Source organism: Lepus europaeus, chromosome 3 (assembly GCF_033115175.1).
Source record: "Lepus europaeus isolate LE1 chromosome 3, mLepTim1.pri, whole genome shotgun sequence".
NCBI lineage: Eukaryota > Metazoa > Chordata > Mammalia > Lagomorpha > Leporidae > Lepus > Lepus europaeus.
Window position 1 is genome coordinate 83,576,083 of NC_084829.1, and position 22,215 is coordinate 83,598,297.

The following is a 22,215-nucleotide window of genomic DNA, read 5'->3' on the forward strand; positions in this document are numbered from 1 at the left end:
GAAAAATCAAGCACTTTTTAAAATTCAACACGAATTACCAACTTTGTGATAGGAAAGAAACTGTAGATACCATTTCGTTCAATCTTTGTATTTTCATATGACAAAAATAAGGCTCAGAAACACAACCAGAACACTAACTTTTTCTCTAGTTTTTTAAAGAAGCATTTCATCAATCATACTATGCTTCCCATGGAGCTATTACATTGCAGCACTTTTATTATAACATGTCTACATGAAATAATAGGAAGAGAATATCCTCCTAACCAGTACATCTGAGTAGGAGTGATCATTGAAGCTCAAGAAATAAAAGTTATTACTAAAGATGGAAATATCTCTAGAAGTGAAATCTTTGGACAAATCCTTGAGGGATATTTATATTAAGAGGCAGAAGAAGGAAAGGACAGTAAAGGAGTCTAGAGTTTAGAAAGAGAACCAATGACTTAAGAAGATGGAGTTTGGGTTGAAGGCAGGGACGGTGAGAAAAGTAAACATTGAAAAGTTTATAAACAAAAAAATAAATAAATAAAAAGGAAATGGAAGGGAAAGAAGACCTAGGAGGAGATGAAGTGGAAGTGCCAAGAAGAAAATGATATAGGCAAATGGTCGGCTGGAGGCAGTGGCACGGCGCCTCCCGGAGATGTGGTGACTTCATTTTTCAGGACTTAGGCTGCCACAGTGGTGGCCATGGGCAGCAGGCTTGGAAGCCAGAGCTGAAACGGCTACAGGCAGCAGCAGCCTGGATGGATCTAAAATGTCCACAGAGAGACAAAGAGTTGATAACAGTTCAAGCACTGGTGGAGGAAGTTCTGATGGAGACGAACTTGAAAGTTTTCAGCAAGAACCAGAACGAGAGCAAGTTCAGCCCAAAAAGGAGGGAAAAATATCCAGCAAGACAGCTGCTAAATTATTGACTATTGCTAAAAGAATTCAGAAGGAGCTTGCAGAAATTACATTGGAGCCTACTCCCAACTGTAGTGCTGGACCCAAAGGAGACAACATTTGTGAATGGAGTTCAACTATACGGGGACCTCCAGGATCTGTCTTTGAAGGAGGGGTGTTCTTTCTTGACATAACCTTTTCACCAGACTATCTGTTTAAACTCCGTAAGGCTACGTTCCGAACAAGAATCTATCACTGTAACATTAACAGCCAGGGTGTGATCTGCCTGGACATCCTGAAGGACAACGGGAGTCCAGCCCTGACCATTTCTAAAGTCCTCCTCTCCATCTGCTTGCTACTCACAGACTGCAACCCTGCCGACCCTCTGGTGAGCAGCGTTGACACACAACACATGACCAACAGAGCAAAGCATGACCGGATGGCCAGACAGGACCCCGCCGGACTGTGCAAGCCCATTCTCCAAGTGCATCAACAGCCCTGCCCACCCCTCCAGACCTTGGTTCTTATTTTCCTGTTTTTATTAAATTTTACACTGTTTTGTGATGGTATGTCATCCATCCCTCTTCCTCCTTCCCCTCCTCCCACTCTCTCCTTTCCTCTTTTTCCTCTCTACTTATCTCTCTTTTCTTCTTGTTCTATTCCCTTTTTGATTTATGTTAACTTGAAAAGTTTGGGATTATTTTTCTCACCACAACATGGATGAGAACTTCTGTTTTCAGTGCTAACAATGTTGGATCTGTAATAGTATGCACTTTCTCACCAAAAAAAAAAAAAAAAGATATAGAGAACTTGAATGTTTATATATGTGTGAAAAACAGGTTACAATTATAATGTTGTAAGACAGAAAAGATATTGCTGATACACAAAGTCCTGAAGGAGGGAAAATGAAAGGCAATTAACACCCTGCTGGAGGGATTGTTGTTTCTCCAAGACAGGAAAGACGTGCTTGAAACACAGACCAGAAAGAGGCTCTCTCCTAAGAGCCTGGTTCTCAGAAAATTGCTTGGTAAGGACATTGGCTGAGTGAGGAGAGAGCAAAAGAGAGTGACAAGCAATTGAAATAATTATCACCAGGTTTTTGATGGTTATTTCTCCTGCTGGAGCAGACAGTCTAGAGTTGAGATCAGTAGTAGGTTTAAGGGAGGAGCAGGGAGAACTAGAGACATGGATAGCTACACTAACTCATTCAACAATCTGAGAAACAGACTGCATCCCTAACACATTAGCCACTGTTTTGTTGGAATCAGGTTGTCCAGAATGCGACTTTGACAAAATTCTGATGGTGGCAGGACTCTTAACACTGCTCCCTTTCTATACTTACACACTTGTGAGGAAGTATAGTGGAGGAAGTGAATGGAAGCAGAGAGAAATACCAGGAGATGCCTCCAATCTATACCCTATGATTCCCCTATTGGGCCACTTTATCATCATGTACTATGGTTTTGATGTTGTTTTCCCTCCTAAAGTCATATGTGTTTAGGTCTGGATCCTCAGTCTGATGGTGCATGAGGGTTGGGGCCAAGAGGGAAGTCCCTAGGTCAACTGAGAGACTGCAAGTGGATGTGGAGTTCCAATCTCTTGCTGTTATTATTTCAAAAGTGACCTCCTGCTCCCACATGTGCTCCTGCCATTGCATCTGCCATGAGGTGACTCAGCAAAGGGCCTGTTCTAAGAGCCTGGATTGTGCTAGTTGCAATTTCAGTATCCAAAACTGTGCATGGAATAAACCTCTTTTCTTTATAAAGTAAGCCTATCTCTGGTATTTTATTACAGTAATAAAAACTGACCATGTCTTTGTAAAGCAAGCTCTTCACAATCAGGACATATCTGGTAAAGTAGATGAAAATCAGAGTGGATACAAATTAGAAAATGATAAACCAGTAAATAATTTTTATATTTAGATTTTTATAAACATCTATTAGAGAGCCAACCACCAAGTCTTTTGAAAATGAAGAACAGCTAGATCAAACGTTAATTAAATCCTTAAAGTTAATCAAATCCTTAAAGATCTAGAAAGATCTAGAAGGAAAAGAGCATGAGCTGCTTCAAAAAAAAAAAAATCCTGAATTCTTAAAGTGCTTGTGTCAAGATAATGTTTGAAGAGATTTGAGTTTCAAATGCAGTTTTTATGCTAACCGTGTTAAGTATATGTCCTGGGGCACCACCAGCATATAGTTATAACTTTTTGCAGAACACAACCTCACAGCTGGGGAACATTCTATTTATGTCAACTGAAATGTTTTAGCCCTATCCAATTTTCAATCACTGGGAAAAAAAGTTGTGTAACTGAGGAGTTTTAACTTGTACCCTTGACAACAATAAATGTAAATTCTGACTTTCTTTTCAACTAAAAGAGAGACTCTTATGATATAACGGAGAGGATTTCAAAATGGGCTGGGCTCCTGCTGAAGCAGAAGCAGATCAATGTTTGAGTCCAAGGGTCATATCTGATGTCCCTGTCACTTAAAGAATGTTTTAAGAGAAGTGGAAATATGTTGCTAGGAATTCAGAAACATTAAGAACTTGGACCTTCAACAAAAAGGCACATGAAAAGTCTGTTATTTTTAGTTTCATCTCTACACCTTAAGCTTCCTACTGATAAAGCAATTTACATTGCCTCTGGAATGTTTCAGATGTACACATAAGCACTTGCATAGGAACAGAATCTGGCCCCAGGCTACTTGCCTTCTCACTCTACTGCATATCCCTTTGCCCCATATTCCCTCTTCCTGCCTGATAAACTCATTATTCTTATAGCAGAAAAAGCTGTCTGCCAGCAATTTATTCAGTGCTTCCACAGCATCGAGTGGTCTCTGAAAAAGATTGCCAAACCGAGGTTTTCACTTCCTAGTTGTCTTTGCTTCTAGATAAACACCACCAATCCTTACCTCTGGAGGGGGAGTGCTGTACATCACTCATTTGTGCTCAAGGAAATGAAATGGTTATGCTAGACAAGCAGGTACACTTTCTCCATCTTGTTTTCCTCATCCATCAGCTCTGACCCTCTAGGCGACGATATTTCCTTTGGATTTAAGCAGCCCGGGTCCTGAATTAGAGGAAAGCAAACAGCCAATCAGAAGCATCCACATCAGCATTTTCATTATGAGAAATAAACTTCTGATTTGCTTAGTCAATGAATCTTTGGGTTTTATTTGTTGCAACAGGTGGTTTTACCTTAACAATATACTAGTCACTCTCATTTCCTCTTCCTTCCCATAATGTGTTTCTTCTGCTTGGAAAGCTATTATCTTTTACCCTATATGCCAGATAATGTTTAGAGATACAAAGGTGAGCAAAATAGCCTATTTTCACTGAACATGCAATATGCTGAACTACAATTTATCCTTCAAAGAAAAGTTTAATGTTGCTGGCCTCTATAATTTTCTCTGATCTGACCCTGCTTCTGCACTGCTTAAGCATAGTTAATTATCCCCTTATCTGTGGTCGAGTAGAAATCAGGACCATTTACAAGTTTTAAAATTCCAGCTGGCAGTCCTCGGAAAACATCACAGAGAATTACATAAGTCTAGATAATGGGTCTGAAGTTATTTGCTTATACATTTCATGATCTGGATTGTGGTTTCCTACATGTCAGTGACAATGTCTGTTTGGTCTTTGTAAATGTAGTGCCTGGCCCAATAGAGGCTTAGAGTTTGTAGGACTGAACAGACCTGCTTTCCTTCCACTATACTTTTTCAAGATGGGTTTTATAAACTATATTTATTTCTCCTTACTGGTTCTGAGGTACAAATTTTGGTATCACAAAGAGATTCAGGTTGAGGTTGTTCTGCTTATAGTACCCATTATTGGAATGATGCTGAATATGCAAATATCCAGCCTTTTTCCTTCTCCCCAAGCATAATGGCATTTTTCAAAGGCTGATGTTAGCCAGTAACTCTTTATCAGACCTTAAGAACTGGAGCATTCACTCTTTTTATGATTATTTCTGATTCCAGCAGATTTTCTCATAGTTACCATTCACAGATAACCACTTATTAAGTCACACCTACAAGAAATATGATCAGATAAAACTTTTGTTCTATAACAAAATTGTGTATTATCTAAAGGCACAATCAGGTTCCAAGCTCTCATAATCCTCTGGAGAGAGATGTAAGCTGGACCAAATGTTCAACGATAGAGCTAATGAAGACATAGGAATAATTTGAAATTATAGGTCCCAGGTTTAGGAAATGAACCCAGTAGTTCTGGACTGGGTTGGACTCAGAAGCACTGCCACTGGATTGGTTCCAAGACAGTAACAATCTCCAAGTACCTGGTCTGACTATTGGGACAGAGTAGTTGGAACATCTGTGTAATGATGATACTTGTAAGTAGACGTTAGCACCTCATGGTCCTTGGAGCACCTAACCATGAGTGTCAGTGGAATGGAATGGAATGTGCAGGAGAACTAGAATCCAATCAAGAGCTGGGGGCAATATTGAAGGTCATGTGCCCTTATCATTCCCCACTCCCTGTCACTTGTTTCTCAGTTCCCGCCCATATGATCACAGATAGCAGGACAAGCTACTACTTAATTCCCGGTTATATGATTTTGTCCAGTTATAACATGGAGAACATTTCTTATCCTATTTTCTTGTCTTTTTGTTTAAAGAGAAAAATATTTAGTTCGATCAATGTTTTCTATATTTTCATAGTTGTTTTAAATCTGTTGTGCCATGATTAAAATATTTTCTTTCTTTTCTCTTCTTTGTTCTGCCCTTGGTGTTGCAGCTTTACTACTGCTGTCATTGAAGGGAATGTTTTTCTTTCCTATCACTATGATCTAGCAAAAAAGAAAGAAAAAGACAGAAAAAGTTAACCATTTCTAGCTACACTTCATCTCATCTCATAAGGGAAAACACTTATTTTGGAAAATTCTCTTAATTTAAAAGGTTCTTAATGAGAAAACAGATTAAAGTTGCCAAGAGAACTGAGTGTTATAGAAAGAAGAGGAGATGAAAAGGGTATCAGCAAACAAGAAAAGGAAAAATGAAGCTCCATCTACTGTGGGCATAGGATGTACTGAATACTTTGTATTTCTATGTATTCATTCACTCACTCATTCCATAAACATTGCTAAGTCCCAGTTGCCAGACACTGAGATCACCCATGCAGATATATTATCCTTTTTCTCACAATACACTTTGACCTTAGCCAGGTTTGCAGTTCTATAAAATCTTTAGAAAAGACAATACCATTTCTTTAAGGAGAAAAAATGAAAAGTAAATCTGGTTTCAAACAATCTTCAAATATGCCCGTTCCCTCAGCAACCTCCTGAGGAAGAATGGTCTCCTAAACTCAGATCACATTAGTCTTCACAAACCCTCACATACACACAAAAACACACCGGCCACACCCCCACGCTTCCCCTAAAACACTTTAGTGGAGGCATAGACAACAGGAAGCCATGGAAGCATTTTAATCAGGAAAATAACACAGTCACAGTTACTACTTTTTGTCCTTAGAATAAAGAGAGATTTCTGCTAGTATTTCCAGCCTCACGTATTTATCATTCTCTTTCCATTACATGTGAATAATTCTGTACACTCCCCCAAATTTCCTCTGTTTCCTCTTTGCTGTAGGACTTTGCATATTTTTTTTTATCTTTGCCTGAAATACCCCTTTCATCATTCTGCACCTGGTTATACTGGAACTTTTTTCCAACTTGAGTTCAGTCTTTCCCTAAAATGTCCCTGCTACCACCAAAACTGCACTAATTATCTTCTCTGTGCTCCTCCATAACTCAGATTGTCGTGAACTGCAGTGATGATGTACTTGTCTGCTCAATTTGACTAAAACCTCCTTGAGACATGGACTGAATTCTAATAATCTCTGAATAACCAGGTCCTAGTCCAGATAATAATAGGTACCCTATAAATACTTGTGGAATTTATAAGTGAACAAATGACTGATTAGGGAAATCCTCTTAAATTAAAACTAATGAGATGGCTATATTTCTATGCTTCTGTGTGCAGCACATCCTTAAGCATCTTTTGTAAGGCTGGACGAGTGTTGACAGATTATTTCAATTTCTGTTTCTTATGGAAGGTCTTTATTTCACCTTCATACATAAATGAGAACTTTGCAAGGTACAGTATTCTGGCTGACAGTTTTTTTCTCTTAGACTATGTTTTCTTATTCTCTTCTAGCTTGTAGGGTTTCAGATGAGAAGTCAGCTCTGAGTCTAATTGGAGATCCTCTGAAAGTAATCTGCCATTTCTCTAGTGCACATTTTAAAATCTTTTCTTTAAGTTTTACTGTGAAAATTTTGATTACAATGTGTTGGGGTAAAAATCTTTTCTGGTCATGTCTATTAGGAGTTCTATGTGCTTCTTGTACTTGGATGTCCCTTTCTTTCTCCAAATTGTATGTTTCCCCTGATCTGAGGTAACTAATAGATTACCTAAAATGTAATGTACTGGAGTGAAATGGACATTTTGAGATTTGATGATTGTTTACAGCCTTTATTGCTTCAGTTGATAAACTTTTTTCTTTATAGTATTTGTTGAACTCTTTTACTTAGTTTAGGGTTAACTTTATGATCATTAAGTAAGCTAAAAATAGGTCTTTGTTAAAAGTAAGAGTAGGACTGGGAGAGGGAGGAGGAAGAAGGGTTGGAGCATGGGTGGGAAGGAGAGTAGGATGGGAGGTATCACTATGTTCCTAAATCTGTATATATGAATTACGTGAAACTTGTATTACTTGAAGTTTAAAAAAAAAAGTTAAAACTAAAGTCATTGCAATAGACAACCGCCTTTCCTATAAGTGTTTTATGTTACCCCCAGTAAGATGTGGCTGTCTTGGCACAGAGATCTTCCCTACATGCATCTGCAATAGAGCTACGACTGCATCAACCATTCAATGTCTATGGTTTGTCTCTTTAAGGAAATTTCAATTCTTAGATGGTAAGGAGTCTCACTGATTAATCTTTGAATTTCCATCAGGGTTAGTCACATCATAAAGACTCAATAAGTATTTCATTTAACATTAGAAATGAAATAAGCAAAGGATATTATTTCAAAGTTATGAATACCATCTTACAATAGCAAGAGGACACACAGAGCTACATATATTAGCAGTATATTAAGCAGATCATTCTTATAAACATAGTTCAGCTATTTCACCCAATGCCTCCTCTTTCACTTTCCATTAGCAAAACAATATGCATCCCAAAGAGGCAAATAAGTTACCTCTATACTTGTTTTTGGAGTGTTATCTCTTTCTTTCATATGCCAACTAATTAAGGCTATACAATGGCTAATGTTTCCAATTGCTTAGATGTCCCCACACGCCATTGTATTTTAATCCCTGTTTATTTTCTCAATTTTCATTTTTCAATGTTTTATGTTTTGAGATAACACTTTTAATTTCTATTATAGTCAACATTCATATTTAATTTTTTTTATAATACAGAGATGTTCTAAACCAGAGAGGGGAAATTAGTTTTCTGCCAGGAGGACTATAAAATATTAATAAGAAAACTTTAAGAAACAAACAGGAAAACATAATTAACCCATGATTTAAGCACCAAACTATTGAGCATTTGAAAAAAATGTCTGAATCCTGGTTAGCATAAGAAAAAGAAAAAAGTATCTATTTTTAATTATTTCTTTATTTGAAAGGTAGAGCTACAGAGAGAAAGAGAGAGAGATCATCCATCACCTGACTCACTCCTCAAATGGCAGTAATGGTCAGGGCTGGGTCAGGCCTTACCCAGGACATAGAACTCCATCTGCATCTTCAAGAGACACAACTATTTCAGCCATTTTTTGTTGTTTCTGAGGCACATTAGCATGGACCTGGATCAGAGCTAGAACAGCTGGGACTAGAACCTGTGCCCATTTGGGATGCTGGTGTCACAAGCCGCTGTTTAACCTGTCATGTCACAACGCTGGCCCCAAAAGCATCCATATTCTATATTCCTCCCAATTGTACTTGAAAGTAATTTCTATGGATGGTTGATACTGAGTTTCTATAATACAAATACTTTAACAACATTTTGCTTGTGTCAATTACAATAGAAGATTATTCCCTCTCACCAATTTAAAAATAGTAAGACAAAGCAACCAATAGCAATAATTCCTAAATTGTAACTCAGTGTGAACAAATGGTCTAAAAACTTCAAAGTTTAGTACTTCTTTAGATAGACTGGCAACATCTTGACCATTTTCCCAAGCCAACATGACAATGAGATGTACACGTGCATATGAATGTAAACTGGCCATGACTTTTTAGCTGACCTTCCATACTGCTAACAATGTACTTTCTTAACTGGGTTGTTTGTTTTGTTGCTGTTGAGTTTCATGGTCTCTTTTTATTCTGGTTATTCATCCTTTATGGAGATACCTCAGAAATCTGAATATAGACCTATTGTATCACCCAGCCATCCCACTCCTGGGAATTTACCCAAGGGAAATGAAATTAGCATTTTTTAAAAGATTTTATCTATTTATTTGACAGGTAGAGTTACAGACAGTGAGAGAGAGACAGAGAGACAGGTCTTTCTTCCGTTGGTTCATCCGCCAAATGGCTGCCACGGCCAGCACTGTGCCGATCCAAAGCCAGGAGCCAAGTGCTTCTTCCTGGTCTCCCATGTGGGTGCAGGGGCCCAAGCACTTGGGCCATCCGCCACTGCCCTCCTGGGCCACAGCAGAGAGCTGGACTGGAAGAGGAGCAACTGGGACTAGAACCCAGCACCCATATGGGATGCTGACACCACAGGTGGAGGATTAACCAAGTGAGCCATGAGTCAGCCCAATGAAATCAGCATTTGAAAGGAATATCTGCATTCCCATGTTTATTGAAGCTCAATTCACAATAGCTACTACATTAAATCAGCCCAAATTCCTGTCAACTGAAGATTAGATAAAGGAATTATGGGATATGTACACCATGGAATACTACACAATGTTTTAAAAAAAAATCCGTTCCTTTGCAACAAAATGGATGAATCTGGAAAACTTCATACTTAGTGAAACAAGACAGTCTCAAAGGGACAACCACGTGTTCTCCTTGACCTGTGATAACTTATAGAGCACCTAAAATACAACCTGTAGAAATGAAGTTGACACTTTGAGAAGCAAAGACTCTGAACAGCCCTTATCTCAACTGTTGAGAAATAGTTTTTTTTTCTTTTTTCCTCTCTTACTCTTTTATGAAATCTTTTCTTAATATAGAGTTAATCATATGTGTATAAAGTTAACTGAAAATAGATCCTAGTAAAAAATAATAGTTGGAATAAGAGAGGGAGAAGGAAGAGAGGTGGGAGGGCGGGCATAGTGGGAAGAATCACTATGCTCCTAAAGTTGTAATTAGGAAGTGTATGAAGTTTGTAACTGTAAAGCTGTATAATTCTGTATACATTCCTTCAGACTCATTTCTAAGGGTACTGATTAAAAACTTGCCATGAGCCTCAAATCCTCTTACTCTGGGAGTAAAAACAGCATTTGAAGTGTCCAAGTGATCACATGGATAGGATTAAGTGTTAAAATGATCATATAGATGGGATTATTAAAGTGATCATATAAATAGGATGAAGTGTTTACTAATAATAATAGAATTAAAAAGGAGCAAGGGCTCCAACATGGGAAGCAGTCCACCCAGCAGACTCATAAAATGACAATCACTTTAAGCAGCACTCTGAGTTAGAAAGAGCCTTTAAGGCATTCTGGTCTGGTTAAAAATCCCACAAGAGCATTTTAGGCATGGAAAGCCAAGACACTGTGACAAAAAAGTGTCCTACATGAAGGACCTCTATGTGTGAGACCCCAATGAAAAGAAATGGTCATCAAAGAAGGATGTTCTTTTCTCTGAAGGGAGGAGAAAACTTCCACTTTACTGCTGGCCTTGTCTAAATACTGACAGAGTCTGTGGTTTCAAAAGGCTTCCATAGCCTAGGCAGCTCATGTCAAGAGCCCTGGATGATCACTGAGGTCAAACATAAGAGGGCTAATTTTCTAATTAACAACAGGAGTCACTGTGCACTAACTTCCCATACAGGATCTCTGCCCTCAAAGAGTTGTATTAGGAGAGTTAGCAATTAAACATGCTTTCAAAGATTTATTCCATTTTAGTTTATTAAGTGAAGAATATACTTACGTCTCATAAATTTTAGTTAGGGCAAAGTGTCCAACTCCATTGCTTTTTTACGTAGGTGTTTCTTTAATCAATGACAAAACTTGTACCCAAAGACTTACTTCTTAATGTATTAGGTAAGGATACTCTTATATCTCATAAGCTACAGTTATGTCTAAGTGCTCACAAAGATGTATCACTCTTGGGTGCTTTCTTAAAGTTAATTAAGTTTATAAAAAAAAAAAGAAATGAAATTAACTTTGAGATGCAATGACTTTGAATAGCCCTTGTCTCAATTGTTGAAAAAGTTTCTTCTTTATTTTCTTTTACTTTTTTCTTTTATAATACAAATTGTTGAACTCTTTACTTACTATAGAGTTAATCTTATATGTATAAAATTAATTGAAAATAGATGTTAGTATAAAATAAGACTGAGAATAAGAGAGGGAGGAAGAAAAAGGGTGGGAGTGGGAGTAGGAGGGTGGGCATGATAGGAAGAATCACTATATTCCTAAAGTTGTACTTAGGAAAGCATGAAGTTTGTATTCATTAAACAAAAGGTTTCTCTGGCAAAAATGTAAAAAAAAATATGAGTAAATCTTAATAAAAAACAAAAATAAAATAAAGAAAATATACTTACTCCACAGCAGCCATCATGAAATTGCAACTAATTGAGCACTTATTACATCTTGGAGATTCTTTCTCATTGTGTTTGTTTTTCCTTTCCTTTGCTCTTGGTTTATCTTTTTCACTGCATCCAAGTACCCTTAAGTGTTCTCAAGCCCTCAACTTCCTTTTACTTCATGATGTGACTGTATCTCTTCACTAAATTATACTATAAGCCCAGGAGATAAGATAACTCCTCACTTGGAATACATTGCCCTCCAGTTCGACACTCATATACGAATAACACAAATAGCCCTTAAGTTTGAATTGGGTTGAGGGGACCCATAAAAGGTGAAATCACTTTTTATACTTTAATTCTAATGGTTGCTTGTAATAATATTCACTCATTGTTTGCCTTTTACATACTATTAACTGTGAGGTGGAAGGTCAGTTTCAGTGAAATGTGATGGGAATGTGATCAATTTATCTGTATAAATAGAGAGACCAGTCGTTTGGAAGCTTATAGGAAGGGTCAGAGAAAGTTTCCTAGAGGACAGCAATACCAGACCATTGCTGAAGGATTTGGAGCCAGCCCTGTAGAGTGGGATGGGAGTGTGTTCCAAACAGTGGGCACAGTGTAGGCACTGGTATGTGCAAAGGCAGGAGAGCCTGAAATCGTCTTCTAGCTCAGGTGGAAGACACCTACTTTCTTACTCATCTTACCATTCCCAGTGTTTCAAAGCTCCTTCTTATATTCTCACATTTCTGCTTATGCACATTACTTATCATTCTCTCAGGGTGGTCTGCTTATGACACATCCTCGTATTTTTCCTTCATCTGTGAGTGTCTTGATTTCCCATTCATTTCTGTAAGATATTTTGTTTGGTACGAGATCCTGGGCTGACAGTCTTTCCTTTTCAGCACCTGAATTCAATTATGGCAAACGTTTATGCCTCACAATGTCTGATGAAAAATACAAAATCCTTAGAATTGCTTTTATTCTCTAACTAAATTTTTCTTTTTCTTTGTTTTCCTTTAAGATTGCTTCTTTAAGAAGTTTAATTATAATATGTTTTGGCATCAGTTTCTTTCAGTTTAGCCTCCATGAAGTTTACTCAGCTTCTAGAATCTGTAGCTTTATGTATCTTGCAAATTTTTTAAGTTATCTTCTGTTATTTCTTCTAGTGCTTTTGGGTCCCCATTTTTCTCCTGTCCTTTTAGAACTCTAGTGGTATTAATATTATGCTTATAGTACTCCTACAGGTCACATAAAGTCTGTTCTTTGTTTTTTCTGTTAGTCTTTTTTCTCTATTATTCAGGTTAAGTACTTTCTACTATTCTAACTTCCATTTTATTGATTCTCTGCTGTTGAGCCTATTAACAATACTTTTTAGTTTAGCTGATGTTTTTTTCAGTTCTAAAATTTCTATTTGATTATTTTTATATGTTCTCTTTCTTTGCCGAAACTTTCTTTTTCCTTGCTGAAACTTTCTACATTTTTTTGCTTCTAGTGTGTTTATAATTATTCATTGAAGTAGTTTTATTATGTTTTTAAAATCTTTATTAGATAATTCTAGCAATATCTGCCATCCAATGATGCTGGCATTATTAACATATTTTTATTCACCTGGAGATCTTCCTGCTCCTTGATATAACAAGCTATTTTCAATTGAAATCTGAGCATTTTGTGTAGTATGAGAGTCTGCACCCCATTTTAAATTTCTGTTTTAACTAGTCTTTTCTGACACTGTTGCAGCAGGGAAAAATGCCTTATTATTTGCAGGTAGAATTCCAGTTTCCCCAGTAAGATTCTGTTAATAACTGAAAAGGGGGGATTCCTCAATGCTGTTGTGAGGAGGTAGGTGCTCTGTTTCCTCACGTGTGTTCCATTGACACTGCATTGGACAATTACCTTGTCATTTGGACAATAGTGAAAATTCTGACTTTCCCCTTACATATCTTCTGACATGACCCAGAGGGAAATGGGAAGGATTCTTCATTACTAACAGATAGTGATAGCTGACCCTAATATTAAGGAGATGGAAACTTTTTCCACCTGACAGTGTGAAAGTCTGAGCAATCTACTTAGTCTTCTGTGATACTAAGTATGCATGAGTATTGGGTCATCTCATTACAACCTTGCAAAAGTAGAAGTCTAGGTTTCCCATCCAGCTTCCATGGGAAGGAGTGAAGCTCTAGTTTTTCTATGATATTTGAAATAGATTAATTATTATCTAAGTGATTTGTGTCTTGCTACATTTCTCCTTTCCTGGTATTTTGGCTAGAGAAAGCAGGCTATATTGCAGCTTTTTTGTCTAGAACATTGGCATTTTGTTTGCTGTTCTTTAACTACAAATCTGAGATATAGAAGGCAAAAAGAAAACTCAGAGAATTCATCCTTATACTGTTCTCACAGTAGAAAAGATCACTAACTGATCACCTTGTTTTCTTTACTATTCAGAATCTTCTTGTAGATGTTCAATACATAATGTCCAGACTTTGTTTAGGCATATCTAGTGAAAGCAAGACAAAAAAGTTTGTCTACTCTCCATTATTGATTTAATGCTTACCACAGTCCTTGAAAGCACTAGCTGGTAAGTGTGTGCAGGGATGACAGGTTGCTCTGCTTTGGAGAAGCACCTAAAAATAGCTGTTTATCAGTGTTCATGACACTGAGGCAACTGGCAAGTTCAAAACTTGCAGAACACATAAGTCCATTTTTTCAGTGTTTAAAGAGATATATTTTAATGTATCATCTTCAGAAATATGTTTCTAAGCAATGTGTAGTAGCAACAATAATGGTATTTATCTGGGGTTCAGATAACTCCTGCTAGACCTGGAAAATTTGACAGAAGCCCACCTTTAGGGCTCAAGCAGAAAGATCATCCTGAGAACTAGCAATAAAATTTTCCCAGAGTCTTTAATCATGTGAAATAGTGTTTCTATGGTGATATTTTACCCTGCCTCCAATGATAAGAATTTAGTGCAATAGCAAGTCAAATGAGACATTTTTCTCTGAAGTAAGCAATGTAAAAGGAGGAGTGAGGGGTAAGAGAAAAGCAAACCTCCAAATCCAGTGGTGATATTTGCAGTGTTGCATGCCCCCACTGTGTCAACCTTGTCATAATAAAGGCTTTGAGGCCAATTAGCAAACTGGAACCACGCAGGGAAGTGGAAGTGAAGGAAACACTTAGAAGAGCATCTATGGGAAGTTCAGAAGAGAAAGACTAAGAAATAATTGGAATTGTTTTCTGAGATCTTCAAAAATTAAAAACTGGAAAGGACAAAGAATTCCCTGTAAGGAGACAGCCTTTATTCTAACAATAAATAAATTCTTGAAGAATAAAATCTACCACTTAGCCCCTAGCATAAAGTTAAAAACTCAGTTTGAATAAAAATATTGTTTTCATCCTCGTTTGATCCTATGTACTCACCTCTGAAATCTTTGTAGAGACAAGCAAGAAAGAAGAGTAGGTAAATGAAAGGATTTTATGCCATTCACGTTAGAAAAATATTTTGTCTTGAGGTTTTTTTTTTTTTTTGTCTTTTTTAAAAAAACAAGTTCTAGAAGAGTGGTGAATTTAAAAAAAACTCAATCAAAACAATAAATTCTGAAATAGTGTGGAGTGGACTAGAGACTATTACAGAAAAACACTAAGCCAATTAGTGTGCCTGATGTACAATAAGACTATTTGGGAGGAACATGCTGCCTTTAGTATCATTCAGCAGTAAGTACTTGCAGCCCTAAACCTACTATTTTGGAGAAAGTGAGCCCTAAACTTGGTCTCTGACCCAAGACTTAGCTTTGTAATGACAGAGCATGCAAAACAGAATCCCTTTCAGCTCAATTAGTGTATTTGGCCCTTTTGCTTAGTGCTGTTTGCTTCTCTGTTCTCTATTCCTCCTCTCAGGATGTACCTCCTCTTTACTGCTGATTGGGAATATTCAGCAGTCTGATTGTCCTGCATAGAACCTAGCTAAATCTCCTAGTCAGTCTCTGCTTTCTCCCTCTGGTTTTGTTTCTGAAGGTCTGAAATTCATTTGTAGCAATACATAATAACTGGTTGGTTGATGCAGTTAAAATATAAGGGTAGTTAATGTGCTTCATCTTTGAGGTTATATAAAGTTCAAGACCAGGTAAAATATCCAAATAACCAAAATTCTTTGGTAAAAAGTCAAATAGTGAGATGTCTAATCCTTGAGGCACATTTTGCAGGAAAAATGTCCAAAGTGCTCCTTATATTATTCATTCAACAGCACATGGAAACTGCCACCACCTTTCCTATGATCTGTTACTAAGTCATAATTGAATACCTCACTCCAGATAATGGGTCCATGACATTTATTGTTTTTTTCCAATGCTATGGATTCTAGACATTGTACTTGATGGAATGTTATTAACAAAAGAGCACTTGAGGCTTCCGGAGGAAAAGCACACAGTTTACTTACATGCATGCTTGACTAGACTCTTGTCTAAAGAGTCAAGCCCCAATCCTCTGTCTTCCCCTACTTTTATACCCAAAATTTAGCAAGACAGTTAGAGGTAGTATCAAAGCAGTTTCAGGTCAACTTCAGGGAGAATACTGTTATCTTAGGCTCTCAGGGACTAACAAATCACAACTGCAAGGTAGGATAGATTTTTTTTTTAAAGATTTATTTTATTTATTTGAAAGAATTGCAGAGAGAGGTAGAGGTAAAGAGAAAGGATTTCCATCCACTGGTTCACTCCCCAAATGACTGCAATGGCCAGAGCTGAGCTGATCCAAAGCCAGGAGCCAGGAGCTTCTTCTGGATCTCCCATGTGGGTGCAGGAGCCCAAAGACTTGGGCCATCTTCTACTGCTTTCCCAGGCCATAGCAGAGAGATCAGAAGTGGAGCAGTTGGGACTCAAACTGGTGCCCATTTGGGATGATGGAACTGCAGGCCAGGGCTTCAACCTGCTGTGCCACAGTGCTGGCCCCAAGGTAGGATAGTTTTATGATATAGGATCCAATAAATTACAGGCAATTTCAGGAAGCAAACAACTATCTTATCTAGGTATGTGGCTGGGCAGGTGAGGAACCAGTTTCTAGAGTCAGTATGCCTTTGCTTAGAAGTAGCTCACCCTTTGATAACAAATCGGAGGGAGTCTTAGCATTCCCTGGAACTGGCTCCTTTAATGTCCAGCAGGAGAGGGTCTGCAACAGGAAGATGCCCTAAATACCTAAAGCAATTTCTGTACTTGTTTTCGAAGGGAGATGCCTTAAACACCTAAAGAAATTTCTTTACAGTAGGAGATTATGTGAATGATGACGTATATTTATTTTCTCAGCTTAGCATACCCTAATTAAATTCCAATCCTTCCGAAAAAAAAAATGAATTCTTAAACTCATAACATAACAGAAGTTGAAATTGAGTCTCTCCACCTCAATATGCCAGTCATGCATCAAATGATGGAGACAGAAGTCATTTAATGGGCTAGAAGCAGACATTTTCTCCCCTAATAGACAATAATTGGTGTCTGTGACCTAGATCACATTGTCTCTCTCCATGAAGTAGTACCAAATGCACATTTATTTTTCCCTATATGCTTCGGTATAAATAGGAAAGCAGTTTAAAGTGAGCAGATTTGTTCCAAGTGTATATAGATTACCAGGTAATAAGATCATCGGATTTAAACTGAAGACTGATTACATGAAGAAAACGAGTCATCTTGTGTTTTCATAGAGATTTTTGTGCTAAATTCTATGCTAAGTGCTGCACATACTTCAGCTAACTAGATTGTCACAACAGACCTTTGATTTTGTTACTGTAAGTACGTTTTACAGATAAACATTGATCTAAAATGGTTGAGTAACTTTCTATAAAATCACTTGTTTGGGCTGATTTATCTACAGAATAAAATGTCCCAAATATGTCATTTCACACATACACATACCTTACGACAATCATCGACTTATTAGAGAAGACTATTTTCATTATTTCTTTAAGTGGTCCATAAACTTTAGCCAATAAAAAGGTAAACAAAATTATCCTAGTTACAGTTATAGTGACATTAGAAAATAGGCTTAGATTTAAGTACCTCAGGTGTAAAAGTAAATACAAGCTAACATAAAATTTCAGTAATTTAAAAAAGTCATTGCTTTCTTTCAGATAGATGGGGAAGCCACCATTTCAGATGCTATTTGTCCACATACCATAGGGAAAAGAGAGAATTTTGTAAGAATTATATGATATAGCCCACAAATTATATACATCACTTTCATTCACAATTAACTGGTAACAAGGAAACCAGAAAGAGCAACATTCCCATGTGCCAATGCCAAGACAGAAGTGACTGATGCATTAGGTTTGCTTTGGTTGGTTCTCATCTGTCCCTTCTTCTGCCTTTTACTAGGAGTACTTTCATTTTCTTCTGGCTTCCTTATGCTTTACATCAATATAGTCTTTTTTTAAGATCATCTAAAAATGATGTCAATTCTCTACATAATCCTGTGATAAATTCTGAGATAGATTAATTCTCTTCATAATAAAAGATTTGTACTTTCTATCTAACGACTCATTTTGGAAAAGCAAGCAATCATATTTGGGGATTGAAATCTTAACTTTAAAATTTTGTACTCAGTTTATATATAGAACAGTACATTTTCTATTCAAAATCTTTAAAAAATTATGTCTTATGTTGGCATAGACTGAATGAGACACTATATTAGATTTGTCATGTTGAACATTAGTTGTGTTAGGATTAAACATTCAACTTTGTCTAACTTTTTTTTTCGTGACTTCGTCAGATGCTGTTGGTCCTCAGCCTATGTCTCATTGAATCCCTTTGCATTTCTCTGCATGCCAACCTGACTTGCAAAGATCAGATTCTGTATTTTTGTGTTTTGTAGGGTTGCCTTCAGGATGTCAGAACCCAATTTCACTTGAGTTTGTATAGTGTCAGGAGTTATTCCAAATTAACCAATTAACATCCCTCCCAGGCTCTTAAGCAAAACTATTGTGTGAGATTTTATGTATCCAGGTTCCCTTGCTCTTAGCTGGAATAATTCTGATGCATGTATAAATTATCACAGCTTCCCTAAGGGATCAAGCTTTAACTCTATACTGGAGGAGTTGGCTTAATTAAATGCCCTTTACAGTCTGTGTGTGCTACTCTAAGTCATTTTTCTACTCCCTTGATGGCCACTGTATCTTCCAGATAAACTACATCCACTCTGTCCTTGCCTTAGAGTCTAATCCACCTAAGATAATGACCACATGCTAATTTAGAATAACTACATTTAAAAATAGGTACAATTTTGGAATTAAGACAAATGAAGAACAAACATTGCCAACATTAGCTGAAAAGGAATTCTTTGCAGTAATGTTGGGAACTTCCAAAAAAGAGTGTACCATTTTAAAATACTTTCCATGTATGAAGATACATTAAATAAATGCTTCATATTATATATTTCTTTCAGAGATTCACAATGTAAATTAACATATTTACAATAATTCTTTGAATGCTGACAACATGGGTTTTCTTTGGTGTTTTTTAATTTTATTTTTTGTTTTTAACAGATTCAACATTGTTCATAGATACAATTCTAAGAATATAATATTCCCTTCCTCCCTCCCTTCCTCTTCCCTACCTTTCCTCCTTCCTTCCTTCTTTCTTTCTTATTTTTGAGACAACACATTTTTAATGTGTATTACAGTTAAGGACACTCTGTTTAATATTATCTGGCTGCAAATTTTACAAACATGTTTCAACACAGAACATTTTTTTCACAAGGGACCCCGGAAATCACACTTCTAAAAATGCTTACTTAAACTGAGTTATAAGGAAGAATAAAATGTTTTGGACTTTAAATGTTCAAAAACTACTAATTTAGGATTGAAAATATTCAAAATATTCAACCTATACCAAGGTAAGAGTCATTTTATCAAAGATAAGTGACTTTTATGAACCTGAAAACAGGGACTATTCTTAATCTGGAAAAACAAAGCCTTTCAAAAGCATAAATGAAAATAATTTTTATCTAAATGAAAGATACCAGATTCGAAGCAATCTTACCTACTTAATAAAGAAGATTGTTTATTTATAAATTAGAATTAGTTGCTGAAAAGTATTTAAAACAAAACAATGGCAAACAAATATTTATCAAGTTCTTACTATGTGCTGGACATTAAATATATTTTAAAATACTTTATGTTGAAGATGATATTTCATTCAAAATAGGTTTTCCATAGAAAGGAAGAGGAAAAAAGTTAAACTTGAAGCACTCCACTTAGCTATTTGACTGTTTATTTTAACTCATGAACTCTGTTTATCACAAGGTTCTGCAAGGTTGCTTTTTGGAATTTGTTTCAGCTAAAAAGACTACTCTTCTAAAGAGCCAAAATGATTAATATTGGTGTTATCAATTTATTTTTTAAATGTTTAGAAAGAATTTATAAGAGTAGTTTTCAAGTTCAATTGGAAGAGATCATATGGAAGCCCCTTTTTGATTTACAAATTTTTAGGTGAGAAGTTAGAATGTTGTCATGCAGTGATAATTCTAGAAATAAGGAAATCAGATTTTGGCATCATAGATATTTTTAAATCACAATTTATGTAAGTAATGTTTCGAGTTAACAAAAGTGAAGTGATTTCTAACTTATCTAAGCTGTGAAATTAAATACTAATTAAATAAACTGTTTCAAAACTTCCTATAGCCTTGAAGCAGTCAATGGAGCATTTTGGGACTTTTGTTCCGAGCAGTCATTGAAAATACAGATTATTATTTGATTAAAGGTAATGTCAATATAGTCTATCTGATCTTATTAAGAGCAAAACAGCTAAATATAATTTCTGAAGTGTCTTAATATATATAAAGTCACAACTGATGTAGAGTAAAAAAAATCATCAACCTCAAATTCAGAACTGGCTGATCAAACTCTGTGCCTTGATAGGCTGACAACTATATAATTTAATTTCTCTTAACCTCAGGTTCCATGTCTACATAATCATGTATATATATAATATGCATATATACATAAATATGCACATATGATATATGTATATACTCATACACAGATATACATAAATGTATATCAATTAGGACATAGTGAAAACAAAAGTAGTATAGTTATCGTCTTAGAATTCTACCTGTGAAATCTGTTCTATTTATATTAATAAAAACAAAAACAAATAATTTAAAAAATAAAACAATTTACATCAGTCAATACGCATAGTCTTTAAATACTAAAATGACAAATACATATGTGATGATTACTGCTATAGAAAATCATTTAGCAAAATTATTTCTCTATTTTCTGTTGAAATAACACTAAGGGTCTTCTTACCTGTTTAGATCTGCTATAACTCTTCGGCTACTGGTTCCTAATATCAAACACTGGAAAACTGAATTATATCATTCTTATTACTCTATTATCTTAAACACTCAAACCAATTAGTTGACTTTGGAATTTTTTTTTTTTTGCCTTGGTAAAACAACTTTTTATTTGATGTATCATCCAATATTTAAATTTAGACTTTAATATAGATGTCTATATCTCAACCAAATAATTATGACTATAGCAAGACATTTCTCTTATCTGAGTTTCAATTTTGGATAACTGTAAAGTAGAAAAAATAATACACCACACCTTGTGGATTTTGTAATGATATTTTTAGTATTTAATATCTTTTTCTCTTTTTGTTTTTCAATATTTATTTGAAAATCAGAGTTACAGTGACAGAATGTGAGATGGGGAAAGAGACCCTTCATCTACCGCTTCACTCCCCCAGTGGCCTCAAGGTCAGGGCTGGGTCAGTCCTAAGCCGAGATCCAAGAACTTCACCCAAGTCTCCCACATCATGAGTATCAGGGGCCCAAACACTTGAGCCATCTTCTGCTGCTTTTTCTAGGCCCTTAGCAGGGAGCTGTATTGTAAGCAGAACAGCTGGAACATGAACCAGCACCCACATGGGATGCTGGCATCACAGTCAGCGGCTTGATTGACTTCACCACACTGCCAGCCCCCTAACTTTATTTTTTTTAACTAAAAGTAAATTTTTGTTATGATAAAATGGCTTTCAGAATGGGCCACAGAGTAAACCCAGTTGTGTGCTGTTACAGTCACCATCTAGTTCACAGACGCACAAAATAAGAACTCCATCACTGTTAGTTCCTTTCCTTTCCCTCTTCTATAAAGACTTGTTTGTGAATTCTCAGGACTAACACTGCTCCTGATTTACAGGTAACTCTCAGTGACTGTTGGTTGAATGGATGAATGAATGAATGATCACCCACCTAGGTTCTCAGGAAGGCAGATGCCCTTCCAGCTTGAGTCCAGACTCCTCAAGTCTGAGTTGCATGTCCACTGTAACATGACTTCATTCTCCTGCTCTGTCTCGCTCTGTTCCTCTATCAAGTTAGCTTGTGAATCAAAGATTCCTATGTCCCCATTGTCTCTCACAAATACTTTAAAAGTCTTTGACTTGTCTTCTGAGCTTTCAGTAACATTTCTCCTTGCCTTTTGCTTATTTAAAACTCTATTTACTTTAAAAATACTTCAGTATAGAGATAATACACTTGGTGGGGGTGTTGTTGGTGGTGGTGGCGATGATGATGTGTGTGTGTGTGCATGTGTGTATGAAGTCATTTTAATCTATACTCTTGCAGAAGT

The 22,215-nt window shown here is 36.4% G+C and overlaps 1 protein-coding gene across 1 annotated transcript in view; it reads left to right on the plus strand.

The window, feature by feature from the left end:
• The first annotated feature begins 748 nt into the window (after positions 1-748).
• Positions 749-22,215, plus strand: part of LOC133756589 (ubiquitin-conjugating enzyme E2 E2-like) — a 126,784-nt gene continuing 105,317 nt past the window's right edge. Inside the window, exon 1 of the mRNA XM_062187229.1 lies at positions 749-1,445. Coding sequence (XP_062043213.1) covers positions 752-1,445 — 694 coding nt within the window. The 5' untranslated portion in view covers positions 749-751. The remainder of the gene's footprint in view (positions 1,446-22,215) is intronic.